The sequence below is a fragment of the Corella eumyota genome, chromosome 5, assembly GCF_963082875.1.
Source record: "Corella eumyota chromosome 5, kaCorEumy4.1, whole genome shotgun sequence".
Lineage (NCBI taxonomy): Eukaryota > Metazoa > Chordata > Ascidiacea > Phlebobranchia > Corellidae > Corella > Corella eumyota.
The window spans coordinates 12,000,193-12,016,125 of NC_137494.1; the positions used below are offsets into that span (position 1 = coordinate 12,000,193).

The 15,933-nt window shown below is 28.5% G+C and overlaps 1 protein-coding gene across 1 annotated transcript in view; it reads right to left on the reverse strand.

Annotated features, from left to right (window-relative positions):
* Positions 1 to 310: 310 nt before the first annotated feature.
* Positions 311 to 15,933, reverse strand: part of LOC145753503 (E3 ubiquitin-protein ligase rnf213-alpha-like) — a 28,758-nt gene continuing 13,135 nt past the window's right edge. The window contains 29 exon segments of the mRNA XM_082569907.1: positions 311 to 810; positions 971 to 1,100; positions 1,173 to 1,371; positions 1,591 to 1,707; positions 1,829 to 1,912; positions 2,124 to 2,168; positions 2,282 to 2,447; positions 2,620 to 2,677; positions 2,680 to 2,824; positions 2,914 to 3,031; positions 3,112 to 3,208; positions 3,273 to 3,412; positions 3,672 to 3,844; positions 3,908 to 4,064; positions 4,199 to 9,805; positions 9,807 to 11,434; positions 11,553 to 11,684; positions 11,853 to 12,040; positions 12,183 to 12,336; positions 12,435 to 12,604; positions 12,737 to 13,040; positions 13,122 to 13,285; positions 13,701 to 13,892; positions 14,048 to 14,298; positions 14,560 to 14,697; positions 14,812 to 15,001; positions 15,078 to 15,282; positions 15,393 to 15,646; positions 15,728 to 15,881. Of these exon segments, the coding sequence (XP_082426033.1) occupies positions 672 to 810; positions 971 to 1,100; positions 1,173 to 1,371; positions 1,591 to 1,707; positions 1,829 to 1,912; positions 2,124 to 2,168; positions 2,282 to 2,447; positions 2,620 to 2,677; positions 2,680 to 2,824; positions 2,914 to 3,031; positions 3,112 to 3,208; positions 3,273 to 3,412; positions 3,672 to 3,844; positions 3,908 to 4,064; positions 4,199 to 9,805; positions 9,807 to 11,434; positions 11,553 to 11,684; positions 11,853 to 12,040; positions 12,183 to 12,336; positions 12,435 to 12,604; positions 12,737 to 13,040; positions 13,122 to 13,285; positions 13,701 to 13,892; positions 14,048 to 14,298; positions 14,560 to 14,697; positions 14,812 to 15,001; positions 15,078 to 15,282; positions 15,393 to 15,646; positions 15,728 to 15,881 (11,499 nt within the window). The 3' untranslated portion in view covers positions 311 to 671.

Here is a 15,933-nt window from a genome sequence, read left to right on the forward strand (position 1 = left end):
ACACCACGCTGCCGGTTATTTAACTAGTATGAACAAATGAAGCAAATACAATGTATTTAAAATAATTAATAATTTTTAATACAAAAAGTAAGCACGTTAATATAATAAAGAAACCAAAATCCAATTTTAAGTTTATTGATATCATAGTATACAAATATTAAAAATTTGAAAGATTAACATTGATCTTTGTTTTAATAAACAAACAAGCATTTGAATATATTACACAAATAAAAATTATTTTTTAACCTATTTTCAAGTTAATAATATCATGATATACATTTGAATAAAGTTTAAATACGTAATACCGATGTTTAAATTTTGATTAATAAACATAGAGTTACTTAGTTATAATTAAGTTAAGAAAAATAGTTTTCTAGGTCACTATATCATGAAAACTACATTGCAATTTTTTTACTCATTACACTTTATAACTTAATGGTACAAATAGAACTATGCTTAATAAAACAACGATTTAATTTTGTGTGTCTATTTGCCTTATGGGCGTCGAATTTGTCCTTTAACGCAGGGTCTGTTTCAGATTTTAATAAGTTGCCCTTTCATAATTGGTATATACATTTATATACATAATTTGATTTCTCATAAGTTTTTCAGACTGATAAATATTTGTTCGGTTAATATTTTTTTTTAAATATGTACAAAATTGAATCAAGTTAAAGCTTTTCTTGAAATCGTATTGATAACCTAACCACATCAACAGCATGTTTACATAGTATTTCAGGTGGTATCTTTTTACACCAAGAGTAATCTGAGTTTTTACAACTAAGGTATTCCTCAAGATATGTAGACAACCTAAAAAAATAACAAAAAAATAATATCCAGATTTATTAGTTAGACGATATTTCACCAACTGATTGTCTAAAAAACGAACCAACAACTACTAAAAAAATCTGTATTAAACTTAACCTTTTTTTATTATTAAAGTGTTCTAAAATGTTATATTAATAAATACCTCGCAGAATTATTTAATTCTGGACCCATTATAAGTAAGGCATTAAGCTCAAATTGCAACACTTGTATGTTTATTACATTGAATTTTTGCCACAATTCATTCTTTAATTCTTCACAGTCTATAACCTCATCTAAATGCAAATATTTAAATTTTCTCTAAACTAATTTTGAAGATGTTAATTAATGGGAAATATATAAATTACCCTCTTCCATAATGTTTTCAAAGGGATTCTGGCCATTTTTAAACAGACGAAGAGATCTGTGCCAAGAAAGTCGTTCAAACAATGACAAACAATGTTGAATCTGAGCAGATTTTGGGATGAGTGTATTGTTTGCTTCGTCGACTGGAATCATAATGTTCTCGGCAAAATTGCAAATTCTCTGGGTTGGTTTGCCACCAATCTAACGAATTTTAAAAACTAAACTCACAATTGATATTTTATAAAGTAAACAACAATAGGCATCTTACAAATAAAGTAAAAGTTTAAAACAAGTTTATTTTTCTAAATTTAAAACTTTTACAATTAATAATGAATAATATTACTTATTATTAATAAATTTATAAAACTAAAATTTAAATTCAGCAAAACCCTAAATCAAAACAAATTAACTTTTTTTAACCTTTGCAAGGAATTGCATCACTAATGTTAAAGTTCTGACAGCTTCACAAACATCTGCAGTCCTGCCGTTTAAGGCATGTTCGTCTATGATAGTACACTCCCTTGTTGGCAATGACACCTTTAAAATATAAATATAAAAATAAATTCGTAAACAAGTTTGATATAGATAAACTATACTATTTTTGGAATACTCATTTGTAGGCAAAAAAATAAAGCATTGGTTAAAATAATGAGTCCACCTGCTTTAGGTTTGGGTCTCGTCTTATCAGTTCACATTCTTGATATAATCTCATTTCTTGTGGATACTTCATCTTAGGAATGCTCTAAACATATTGTTTTACTTTTATATACGCTCTAAACATATTGTTTTATTCTACTTATATCTTTAAACCATGAGTAATACTTGTAGTTATCGATCATGTTTTATTTTAAAAAGAGTGGATCTTTAAAAACTGTGCTGAACCATTTAGAGTATCGTAGTCAAGCAGCATATAATTTGCGCAACTAAATTATTTATAGTCCAAATCTACTCACATTCAGATCAATGATAACCTTTCTTAAAATGAATTTCTCCACAACCTACCATAAATTTAATAAAGCGTTAACAAAAATTAGTAATATTTCTGAATATCTTAGTTTAAGAAAGTATATGGACAACATTAAACAAAAACTAAAAAATCATCTCAACTAACATTTTTTTCAAGTAATCCTAAGTTATATGTAATATCAGTGACTCCATTTTTTTCAGCAGTAGCTTCATATTGAGCGTTAGTCAATACAAGTGGCATTAAATCCCTCTCTTCTTCAATACAAATTAAGTTTTCTTTTCCAACTTTTATCAGATCACACACCTCAAATCTATATTGCAATAAGATTAAACAACGTTATGATTAATTTACAAATTTAAACTAGTTACATACATTGGTTATATCAGCAAGTATAAAAAATCATTTTAAAAATATTGCATGGTATTATAGTCAAAGAATTAATGTTATGTGTAGTAAAATGTTTGGCAAAACTGTGTAAATACCTTGGTGTGGGGACAATTAGCTTTTGACATTTTTCCAAAAATTTATTCTGAATGTTTTTAAATATTCCAACAAAACAAGACCACAGCAACCTATTCCCTTTGTATTTGGTAAACACATTGATAATGGACTGTCAAAGGTCATTTTCTGTTCAAAGTAATCTTGATCTGTATTATACTTGTTTGATTTGCCAACTGCATGATGTATCTGTACATTATTTATATGTTTGTTATTATATAAATAATTTGCAAAAATTAGTATTTATTTCTGCTAAAAGCTTTGAAACAATAATTAACCTGGTTCCAAATAAAAATATAGGTATCCAAATCATCATCCAATAAATTATCATCCTCATTCAAAAACTCTTGAAGACATATCCTGTCCGCATCAGCCATGTCAATTTTATGAGTATATCTGGTCAGAAATAATTAAAAGGTAAATGAAACACTTTAACATAAACTAAGAGATATTAATCAAAAACAATAACACTTTACCTTGCTATCAAAGCTGATTGTACATATACTATTTTCTTTATATACTGAACATACTTTAGGTTTTCTATCTCCAATAATGATTTCAAAATAATGCCTTCTGTAAATAAAAATAACAAAAATTTACTATACTAATGTTCACATAAAGTTTAATAACTAATTACCATTAGTTGTGGCATCTAAAGATTCTAATTTTTGTCGAAGATGGTGCAGATCAATATGGACTCTGTACCGCCAAAAGTTAGGATGATTCCATGGCACCATATCTGGTATTTGCACTTCCTCATTTAATTCATAAACTAACCTAATATTATACAAAATAGTGAAAAACTTTGCTTAACCTCTGTGTAAGATTTTAATAAGACAAACTTTTGTTAGGCCTTATAACTAGGGTTGTAAATTAGTTATTAAACCGATTACCCAACTTTTTGTAGTTACTTGTTAAAAAAATCACGTTAAGAATAAAGAATATTATAAAAAAGGTATATATAATTCTTTCATGTAAATATGCTTACTATATATCACATGGCATATTTAATTTATCTGTTTTAAGTAAATATTACCTTTGCAAGGGTTCTTTTGAAGCTTTTCCCGCTTTAATTAAAATTGACTGACCTTCCTGAATAATCATATCTGAGTTTTTAAATATTTCTGAAAGAAAGATTTTTTGAAATATTTCCTCCCAAATCACTCTGTTTTTTATTGTCGTCAGTGAAAAATTTTGTGAAGGCTCTGCCTGTTATAATGGTATGTATAATTATTCTATCAAATCATTGCAAAATAATAATAAACTAATTACCTGAAATAGACGAATTTTGTGAAAAATAGAATGTACAATAATTAAAGCATCATCCAAACTTTTTCCTAACAAGTCTTTAAGATCGTCTAAGTCTCTAACTAAATGTTTTAAAAGAAATGGAATGACTTCCATTTGGCCACCTTCTATTTTCAAAATTCTGAAAAACATTAAAAATATAGAAGCTAATTGAGCTATTTTTAAATAATGCAGCCAAAGTAAATGGTAAAAATTTAGTACAAAAAATATTAAACAATTGAATTTTAGGATGTCACAAAAGTATAATAAGCAAACCTGCTTAAGTTGTTTTTTTCCGTGCTTAGTAACAATGCAGCATGCAAACAAATTCTTATTGCGCTAACTGATAACTTGGTCAATTTACGCCAAGGAACCACTGCACTTCTTTCAGTTGAATCACCCAACAAGTATCCAGCCTGTGAAGCTTCTTTGATAATTGCAACTTGGTTTCCTTTCTCAAGTACATTATACTTAGATCCACCAATTTTACATTTACACTCCGGACAGATTCCTTGTTCATTTGGTTTTGTACAATCTCCGATAAAGTAAACATGGTTATTTGGACATAAAAATGGCTTTGGAGCCATTTCAAATTTTTCATTCTCTTCGAAAAACTCTTCCCCAATCTCAAAAACAGTTGCAAGTGGCATAGTAGGAAGAAATAAATTTGAAATTTGTTTAGAATTTAGAATAATCTGTGAAAAAAACTTTGGTATCCCATTTTCGTGGTGAAAAGCAATTGCTGCGACTGAAAGTAACTCAACTACTTTATATTGTTCAATTGGAGTGGCATTAAGAGGCTTATAAACTGCTAGTTTATTCTTAGAAATTTTGTCCAAAAAAGTGTAGATATTTTTATCAATTTTGGTGTTTGGCATTACTGAAATAAAATCAACTTTAACTTTTTGTTTAATTTTGTTGTTGATATGACTATGTGCTAACCACAAAGATAAAGCCAAAAAAATTTGTAGATCTGCATCATTAGATTCCTTCTTCAAATCCAAAAATTTAGGTAATAATCCTGAAAGGTCTTCTTTGGATGCAATGCTTAAAAACAAAGACTTTGCTGGTAAGTAGACTTTACCAGCTAATGCAAATAGATCAAATTGTTGATAAAATTTTGAATCACTAGCATCTTCAGCCGGTACTAAGTTTTCAGGTACAAGACAGTCTTTATACGCGTCGTTATTTAAAAAGTAATCGAATTCTCCAATGCCATAACGACGGCACATATATTTGATAATATATTGCTTAAGAGTAACACAGTTTTCTTTTTTGCAAAACATTAGAATGCTGTGAAGTAAATTTTTCACATTTTCATCTTTTTGGCCCTTCTGCTTACTTTGTTTTAATTCCAAAATATATTTAAGACATTCTCTTGCTACAAATTGCAAATTTCCACACAAGTTAAGATGTTCAACTTGGTTAAAATCATTTATGTTTTTAAACATCTTTTCGCATTGCTGAAATATATTAAAAGTCGACTCTGCATTCGTTGTATTTTGAATAACATCACCCCTAACTTTTTGATCATTGTAAAGTTTGTCTTGGATGCATTGAATATAAATTCCCATTAAAACCGTTTTATCACAAAGGATGGTTCCCACAGACTTAAAGTAGTTATTAAGGGTTTTTTCTACCTGCTCTGGCTTGCAACGAAGTAAAAATTGAAGAACAACAGATCTAGCTGTAGGGCGTTTATCAAAATTACTTTGCAGAGGTGAGATATTTCGTGTCCTTGTGTCACCTATGACAAGATCTTCTAAACTTTTGAACACGTCTTGATCCACTGGTTTAAAATCTAATTTTTGGCCGTAATTAATAGGGAAGCAAAAAGTGGATAGATATTCAAAAAAAAAGCTTATACAACAATTTTTAAAATGTTTAAATTCTTTTTTTTGTTCTTTATTTAGGTTCATTGGTTTTAGATTCTCATGATTGACAACAGGGTTTCTACAAGTTGGGCAATCCCATTTTATGTTACATAAAGGAATACATTCCTTACATACAAAATGTTTACATGGTAATTGTACAGGCATGTTTAATTTTTCCACCTTGCAAGCCACACACCTTACATTTTTCCAGTTGCATAATATTTTTAGCTGAATGTCTTTTTCACATGTCTGCAGTATATTTGTAATGTTCTTAAAAAAATATTTGCTGGAAAAATCCTTGATTCGCTCAGCTCCTGTCCATACCTTCTGACCAAATTTCATTAAAACTGACAAATAATGATGTACATTGACATTTGATGTTGGTATAAGTTGATCAATAAAAAGTTCAACAAATACTATCTTTTTCCAGTTTTTTTGGATTTCTTCTGACACTTGATTAGTTGCAAGAACTTTGTCGGAAACTTGCTTTGCAATAATTACTTGAGACTTCCACAACTCTAAAGAATCTACTTCATCTAACTTTTTAAACTGTTCATCAATGTAAGAAACCAGACTGCAGAAAGCAGAAGCATGTAGAAGGAAACTTAAATTGAGTTTTTGTTCCTTAACCCAATTGTCTTTTTGGGTTAAAATTTCATCACAAGAAGCTACGACTTGAGAGAAATAAAGAGACTTAGTTTGATTTTTCATAAATAACACATATATTTCAATAAAAGGATTTTGAGGACTTTTCTTTGCACCTTGATTCACTTCAAAAAACATTAGTAATGAGTCCTGAACTGCTTGATACTCTTGTTTATGTTTGCTGCTTTCAGTTTGTGGATTGTAATAAAAATAAACCAAATCATGAACAAAAAATGGAATACAATTTATTTCATTACAAAGCTCCTGTTTTTCAAGAAATTCATAAAGACATGTTTTTTTAATTCTTTCCGTAAACAAATCGCTTTTACCATGAATATCATTCATTTGACCTACCGAGGCAAGTGACCATTGCCTAGCTAAAAACTCTAAAATCATTCTGCTGAACGGAAACTTGTTGTCAAAATTGTTTATATTTTTAACAATAAATTCAGTTTCAATTAAGGTGGTTTCCCATCGAATTTTACAACAATCCTCAGATTTGAAAAATGCTAACCAAAATTTTAGTAAAGGATTATCCTTTGTCTCAAAAAAGTGAAGGTTGTTATCAACATCTATTACACTTATAATTTTTGCCAATAAACTAGCAGTAAATTTTCTTAACCTTATCCAAAGAGTGTTGGCAAAAGTTCCACCTTCTTGTAATGTCTGTGGAGAGCAAGCTTCTTCAACAACCCATTCAGCCTTTAAATCTAAAGTTTCTTCTTTCTCTTTAAATAGCAAAGCAACTCTTTGTAACATGATCTCAAAAAACTGTTTGGAGTCACCAGTCTCACTAAAGCAAGCATTGGCAAAAATTTGAACAGTATTGTGTTCCAAGTTTTTGGTATTATTAACTAATTTACTAACAGCCTCTGTAGAACATTGTTTTATTAAAGCCTTTAAATCTAATTTGCCCACATCTTTTTTTTTAATTGAATTTAAACTATCAGAAATTACCTCAGAAATTGGGTATTTTAGCAAGAAATCGATAGACTTAATGTACTTATTTGATGTTTGAAGTTCATCAACAAAAATTGAAGTGCAAGCTTGACTATGAAATGTTGTAAACAATTTTCTTTCTTGACTGATATCAAATTTTCTCTCCAAAGTAAACAAAAAACAAACTATAATCCTGGAAGTATATTTTGGAACTTTTTCTTTTACCTTTTTAATAGTATTAAGTGCTAAATGTTTTGCACAAGGTATTAGGTCACCATTTTCTTGAGCATTTGCACATTGAATAAATAAAACATAAGGGGTTTGATTGTTTAAGTGTGGTTTATCTCCCATTTTAACTGCAAAAGAGAAGAACTCGTTAAGGTCTCTAGAGTATTTTTGTTCAGTTTGAATTTGTTGTAAATTAATTAATTTAATACTGTTATTTGGCAACTCTAACAAAGATTCTAGGTTTTTTCGATCAAGTTCACTTAGAATGTGAGAAAACGAAGTTATTTCAAAAACAGACAAGTAGTTATTTGAAATGACTTTCTTGTACAGTTCACTCTTTAACAGATTAACAAGATTGTCATGTTTCTGACAATTAAAGTAAATATGTTGTAAATCACTAATTTCAACCTCTGGTAACTTTGATTTGGTAAGTCGACAAAGTCCATCATATGAAACACACTGAAGTAAAACAAACTTTAAAGAATTTTCAAATTCAATTGTTTCATTAATCTCTGCATGTTTAAGTTCCGCTTTAACTGATTTTAGAAGTACAGATGCAACAGTGTCCTTGTGATAGCCAATAAACGTGTCTTCCTTAAAAAATTGTTTTCTTTTGAAGAAAACTTGTACTTCAGAAAATTTGTTAACCCACTCTTTAAGTTTATCAACTATGCTCCCTTGTTTTTCAGTTAGTACACTGCTCATATCAAAAATATGTTTTTCCAAACGATTTATAAGCGGTATTGGATATTCATTGTAAACGACTTCTTTCTCTTCAATGACAATAAGCCTAAAATTGTTTGAAATTCTACATTTTACCCGATGACCACCTAAGCCCAAATCTATATACCTTTGTCCGGCAAAAGTAATGTAATGTTGGTTAAGTGCATCATACAATGATTCATAAAGATCTCTTAAGTTTAATAGAACAACAAGTTTACCAGATTCCATGCATATTTTAATGCGATTAATATTTCTGCACACTTCTGTGTAGTCTTTATCAGATGGAAAACTTGACCCAAAAATGACAACATAATCATTCTCCACCACTGTATCAAGAAGACTAATAGCAGCGTAATGGTTAGTCAATAAGAGCAAAAATCGACTTTCACTTTCTAAGTTTTCCTTTATTAAATCAATAACTGATATGTTAATGTTGTATGTGCACTCAAAATTTTTTGATAAATGTGTTCTAAAAACTTTTAATGTATCAGTTTCGTATCCACTAAAGTTGCGCAAAACTAATCTACCAATTTCACTATAATGCTTAATTTCTTTTTTTTCGGTAATCAAAGCATATATCATTTTTAACAAAGCATAATAATCTCGTAATCCAAAGAATTCCCTTTCTTGATTTTCATAAATTTCAAGATAAGCATTTGTAACAGATGTGATAATTTCTTTAACAAGTTTAATAGTCCGTTCTTCAGATTTAAAAATGCCTTTGGCTGTTTTTTGTAAATCTTCTTTGGAAGGTTTACCTCTGGTTACAAAAATTCCACGATTCATTTTTGCAGGATCTAAAGACCAGTTTGAAATACCAACAAAACCAACTTTATTAAAATCTTCAGTCTCAAGGTTACTTAAATGTGTAGATCCAGTTTCCAGCAAAGGATGTAAGACCTTTAGGGGCATTTTAGGAGCGTCTTCAGCTAAACCAATTTCATCTAGAATAACAACAGCAACATATTTATTTAAATGGGTTTGTTGTTTTTGTAATCGAACACATTGACTAAATACGGTTTCAATTCCAACCGCATCTGATAAATTACTACATTGAAATGACAGAACTTGAATTTTTTTTAACTGCTTAAACAATTCATGACTGGATGTTTGACCCCTCATGGCATCTGTCACCACTGTTTTTGCTAAGGATTTTGAGCTTCCAGGTTTTCCAACTAGAAATAATGGAATTCTCATCTCAACACAAGCAGTAATCATAAAAACATTTTCTTTTAAAGCTTCATTTGGTGCGATGTTGTTTTCTAACTCCACTGCACTAATAAAAACATTTTGACAGGCAATTATTTCATTTAAAAATTCTTCCTCAGTTATTTTTACAGAATCATTTGAAATAGCTTGTGATATTTCTTGTCTATACCTTTTTCTGTTTTCTACAGTAGCATGATAGCACATTCCTAATGATAAAATCAACAGTGATTCGAGGTTTGTTTTTTCCATCAATTTCTTTTTTTGTCTTATCTATGTAAGGGTTGAGAAATTCTAAATGTTCATAAAACCATTTATAGCTCTGAATTGTTCTTTCAACATCTCTCAAACTTACAAAACTTGATAAGTCATCAAGACTTTTCATGTATTTTTGGGACGACAATAAGGCTTTAGTTATTACATTTTCAATATTAGCCTCTAAGTCTGGCACATTTGACAACAAAGTTATTTCCTTTTGCAATTTTGAAACCATTTGTTTTATGTAAATACTTTCAGCTTCATTACTTAGTTGACCAAAGTCCCAAACTAAATGCAACATGCTTGAGGGAAGAGAAATGACACGATAAACAAGATGTCTTATTGGAATGCCAGCAAATTTGTCCTTAGTATTTTCGGCTTGAATGTGAAAACCTAAACCAGCCTTTTCCATGTTTTTAATGACCTTCTCTGAATGTTTTCTGTAAGGATTGCAAGCAGCAATAATATTTAAACCAACATCCTTAAACTCCTTTCCTTGAACACTTCCATCACAAACAACTTCTTTAATAGCATAAATAGCTTCTGTTGTGTTAGCTTCATCTAAAAACAAAATTGTTTCAACGCCATATTTTTCCTTATTAGTTTTTGCCAATGCTATAGCTTCGTCAACCTTTTTTTGAATTAAAGCGACTGTAATTCCACCATGCACTTTAACTATAACCATATTTTTAACTTTTTGTTGTTCTGCTTTTAAGCTGCACATAAACTCAACCATTCTTGTTTTTCCACACCCTGTTTCCCCCATGATAATAACAGGAATGCAACATCTAAACCTCATGTGAATGGCTAGCATTTTTAAAACATTGTCAGTTGTAAGCTCATAAGTTGGGTCTGGATCAAAAAGAGTTTGAACCCCAAAAACTTGGCAAAGAGTTTGAATTTTTTCTTCTCTTGATATAAGATCAAAATCTTGTTGTAATTCAACTCTCTGGGATAGTAAACCACAAATTAATGGCAAATCCATAACCTTTTTTTCAATTATATGCATTGTTTTAGGATGACACAGATCACCCTGGTCATTAATATAAAAATGAACAAAGGACATTGAAACTCTGTCATTATTAAAAAATAAATAGGGATGAGGGTTACTTTCCCATGATCGTTTCAGTTGGTGAAGCTCATAATTGTCTTCAAATTTATCTTTTTGTATCGGGTACACTTTAGTAGAAGTGGAAAAATCCTGAGACATTCGTATCATAAAACGTACAACAAACTTTTTAAAATCATCCAACCCACTTTCTCCTCCAGCTAATTTTGAATTACAAAACTCTGATTTTTCACAATCAGACAACTGCACATTAAGAAATTTTGTAAAATGGCCAAGCTCTGCCCAGGAAGGATTATCAATATTACAATATTTAAGAAGGACTTCAAGACATTCTAATGCATTAACAATTGGATCTGTGTAAGTAAAAAAATTAAGTTGCTCATCTTTGCTATACTTCAAAAGATATTGGTATGGTCTTTGATAAACTTCACTTTTAAGCATAATTTCATCAATAAGATTTTCATTCAGTGATATTTGGGATTCGTCTTCTAATTTTTGTTTAACTGTTTGTGGTGACAAACAACAGATGTTGGGCAAAAGATGTAAAATTCGACCAAAGTTTAAGAAATCCTAACAACAAATACAGATTGCAAAATAACACATTTAAACAGTTTAAATTAAAAGTAGGTTTTATAAACAAGAAGTTATAATAATAAAAACATTTTTTTTGTTTTAAAATTAAACATACCTTGGATTTTGGGATTGTATATTCAAAAGCATAAAAATGTTGCAGTTCCCTTTTCCAAACAAAACCCCTGCTATTTTGAACTGATCCAAGAAAAATAAGATTAAACAAAAATGGATACATTCCATTTTGAACCTACAAAGAAAAAAATATTTAATACATAAAGAAACAAATTTGATAAACTATATGCAATACTATGGATATTGTAAGACTTAAGGTTTAGGAAATATTTTAGATTACTTACTTATTTTTCATCATAAATAAGTACAATAAATATTTAAAAACATTTTTAATCAAATGTACCGATGGAGTAATATCAAGATGTACAAAATGTGGCTCAGAGTTTTTTATATCATCATTCAGAAGAGGAAAACTGTTTAACACATCATCTAAATTAACCGACTTCTCAAGAAAGCGAATCACAGAATAATTACAGGGAAATTTGTTATTCTTGAGGGAGTCGAAACGTCGCTTTATATAAAGAGATTTTCCTGTGGGTAAAGTAAAATTTTTAGGCGTATGTTAAACTGAATACTTTTTGAAATTCCCCCCAAAAATATAAAAAAAATTAACGAATTAAAATCTTCCTTTTTATTAAATGCAAACAATAAAATATTAAATTTAATTTTAAACCATTTCCAGCAGCTTCAGAAGTGACAACCCGTACAACACTTAGATCGGGATCTACACAAGATGCACTTTCCTTTACATTTTTGGCTGAAAGATGTTTATTCAAGTAATTTTTAATATCCTTTTCAGTTTTTAGAAAAGAGTTATCAATTTGGTACTAAACAAAAAATTTAAAAAATAAATTTTGATTAAATTAAAAATATTAAATTTGATAAAAATCACAAATTAAAAACAAAAAAGTGGTAAAAAACCAACTTGGTCAAAGCAAGAAGTTGTGTAATGTTGTGGGGATGTTGTAATTATAATTAACTTATAATTACTATTTTTTTTACTGCTTTGTAAAAGTTGTTGAAAAACTTTTTCTGTTTTAAGCGCAACATCAAATTTAAGCTGATTTGCCCATGCAAGACAAAATATGTTTCCATCTAAAAAAGTTTATTTTTAAGTTAACAGTTAACTTACGTTAAAACAAATAACTGAAAATATTATCATGAAATAAGATTTTATAAAATCTTTATTAATGCATAAGAACTTAGACTTTAATGCAAAAAATTTACCGCTATTGTCACCAGAGCACATAGCTCTCCTAAACAATAACTCAGCATCTTCTGTTGATGTGTTTTCTGTACACACTAAAACCTCCATTGTAGAAGGTAATTCACATTCGGGTGAATAACAATAAACTGACAATATAATTTTTGTTATAACAGATTCTGCACAAATCACCAAGTTAGGTTTCCCTGTGTTAAAATGATCAGGCCAGCACCTTTTTACCATTCGCTCGGGCGTAACTGTGTTACTTAAAATAGTTAAAAACCTTCCTAAATGCTCCAGACTAACAAAATCTTTTATCGACGTGATCTATTAAAACATTTACTTTAAATTATATTGCATTATATTATTTAACACACCTAGAGGATAGTATATTCAATTTAAACTTACTGCTGTGTTATGTAAATATCTTTGATATATAGTATTAATTATAGATCCAAAATCATCCTCTTCATAATCCAAGTGAATTCGTCGAACAACTTCCGTTAAAGAAAGATCAATACAATCATTTTTAATATTTCGTTTTAAAAACTTACTAGTTTTGGACTGAAATTCTGTATATATAAGTTGATAAAATAAAAACTTATGTTTTCAAAAAATTTTATAATAATTTATAGTTCTATTATTTGAAAAAAAATTATAAATAATATAAAATTACATAACATAGGTTTACTTATGTTAGGCTACATTTATATTAAGTTAAAATAAATTTAATAAATTTTAATAAATTTAAAATAAATTTTAAAAGAAATGTATTGCCAATAATTTTGGGCTATTCAAATTAAATTGGAACTAAAATATAATAATCTTTACAGTATCTAATTAGTTTAGTTACAAAAAATGATATTTAAATGTATTAAATTTTGCTTTAAATTTAAGTATGCCATTTTAAAAATAAATACCGTAATTGTACAAAGTTTAATTTTTTTTTGAAATTTATCAATTTTTTGTGTAATTTATAAAACCAACCTTCTTCTTGATCAAATTCCATTGCAAGTTCTTTAACTTTATCTGGTTCATTTGCCAAATCAATTGACACCAGAAAACTGTTTTCTAAATCTTTTTGCACAGAAGCTTTTGCAAGATTTTCTTCTATACCATCTTGAATTAAAGATCTAACTTCCTTGCGCTTTTTTTCACCTAATGTCAGCTTTTTATTTTCTGTCAGAAAAAAAATGTATTTTTATTGTTAAGCACAAAAATAATTTATATAAAAAACGTTAATAATAGAAAAAAATTAATTCCTTTTTCAACAACATTTTTTAAATATAATTTGTTTAATTTCAATTACAAATGTCTTATTTAAATATTTTTACCATCAGGTTCAATAATATCCTCTTCCATGTCATCAATATCCCGAATCTGGGTTACCTCATCTAATGTTAAAATAACTTCATCAAAGTCTAAATTCTTTTTTACAGAAGACAACAATACATGAGCTTGATCTGACAAAAATCCAGTTTCTTTGCATGTGGCTAATTGATTGCACAAATATGTAAGTTGCTGTGTGTTAAAGTGGTTTAAATAGTAATGCTCTGTCCTCTTATCGTCTAAATATGTCATCCACCTAAAAAATTTATTTAATGAGAAGAGATACCAGTACAAAGTAACAACAACCTAGGTATTTTTCTTTATCTAAATATAATAATTAATACTAAAACCTTGCTTCAATTTTAATATGTTAAAGATTTATTACAAATTGTTTTAAAATATTTATAGCCATTCAAAATTAACATATTTAAACACTTTACAATCATAAAATAAAAAGCTAATAATAAAATCTAAAAACGATTAGCTCTTTTAAATTTCGTTTAATTATAAACCATACCTTTCATATGCAGTTTTTAGATGATCAGTTAATTGATAAAGTTTTGTCAGTGGATCTTCGATTGATGTTATGGCTGGGCTTTCAGAGTCAAAACAAACAGATACAGTTTGCTGTTTGTCAACTCGGAATTTTGAACAACTAAAAACAGTGCAAATAAATACAGAAACAAAAACATCGAAAAAATATGTTACTATAAATCTTATTAAAAGTTATATTGATCAATTACCATTAAAAAAATTAAGAAATACATACAAAACAGTTGCACTCCAATTTTGAAACAGTAAACAACCAGTAGACTTCAGTTTAACATAGGCTTTTGTAAGATTTTCAACAGCTGAAAGCATTCTGATAAACTCTTCTATGTCTTCTTTTCCTTTCTCTTCCTCCCCAGCAATAAGCATTAATCGTGATTGAAAATCCCTCAAGTCACTTAATGACATGTCTTTACATAAATAAAATAAAAAAAATCTGTAAATAAAATATTATTTGAAATAAAAAAAACAATGATTTTTGCATACCTTGAAGATTATTTTCAGTTTCTAATTTTTTATTAAACTTTAATTTCATAGAGTTTTCTGTAGTAGTAATTAAATCTTTATCACCACCAATAAAGTAAACTCCATATTGATTGATGTCTTTAGTTCTTGTAAGAAATGAATCATTGTTTGGACTATGCCTAGCTTTTATGCCCTTAATCCAACCCAACTTCTTGTTTGTAGAAATCTTAAAATTAAAACCGAAACCAAATTGAAATAATTTATATTTAAAAATTAAAAATAATTTACCTTTAAACACAAACAAAATTATCCAAAATTGAAAAAAAAAAACTTTACCCATTTATCCAAAAGTGTATGATCATCTTTGAGGTTAGCCCATGCAGCAATGCAAGCTTTAATTAGTTCGCCTAAACCTGCGTTTTTGGTCAATTCAAAGATTATGGGTGCAAAAGCCATTACTGCAGAACTTAAACAAGAAACACTATCAACTTCCATATCAATTTCCAAATCGATTTCCTTGTCAACTTGCATATCAACCTTGCTAGCTATTTCTATTGCTAGGGTAGTCATTGTGTTAAAGTTACCCACATCTAAAAACAAAAGTTGGGTTAGATTAGAGTTTTACATTAAAAATGAATTGTTAAAATAGAAAAAAAAAATTTAGTTTGTACCTTCAATGTTGTCTTTTAGCCATTTTAAAAGATCTTTTCCTTTTAAAAAAGTTTTCAAGGCTTTCGTCATGCCAACTGGAAAATCATCTAATATTTTTAAAATATCAATATCCTTTTTATTTGAATTTAAATTGTAATTTTCTGGTCTGAGGTTCTAAAAAATTAATATATTTTTAAAATGTGATTATTAAGAGATGCAACAAATA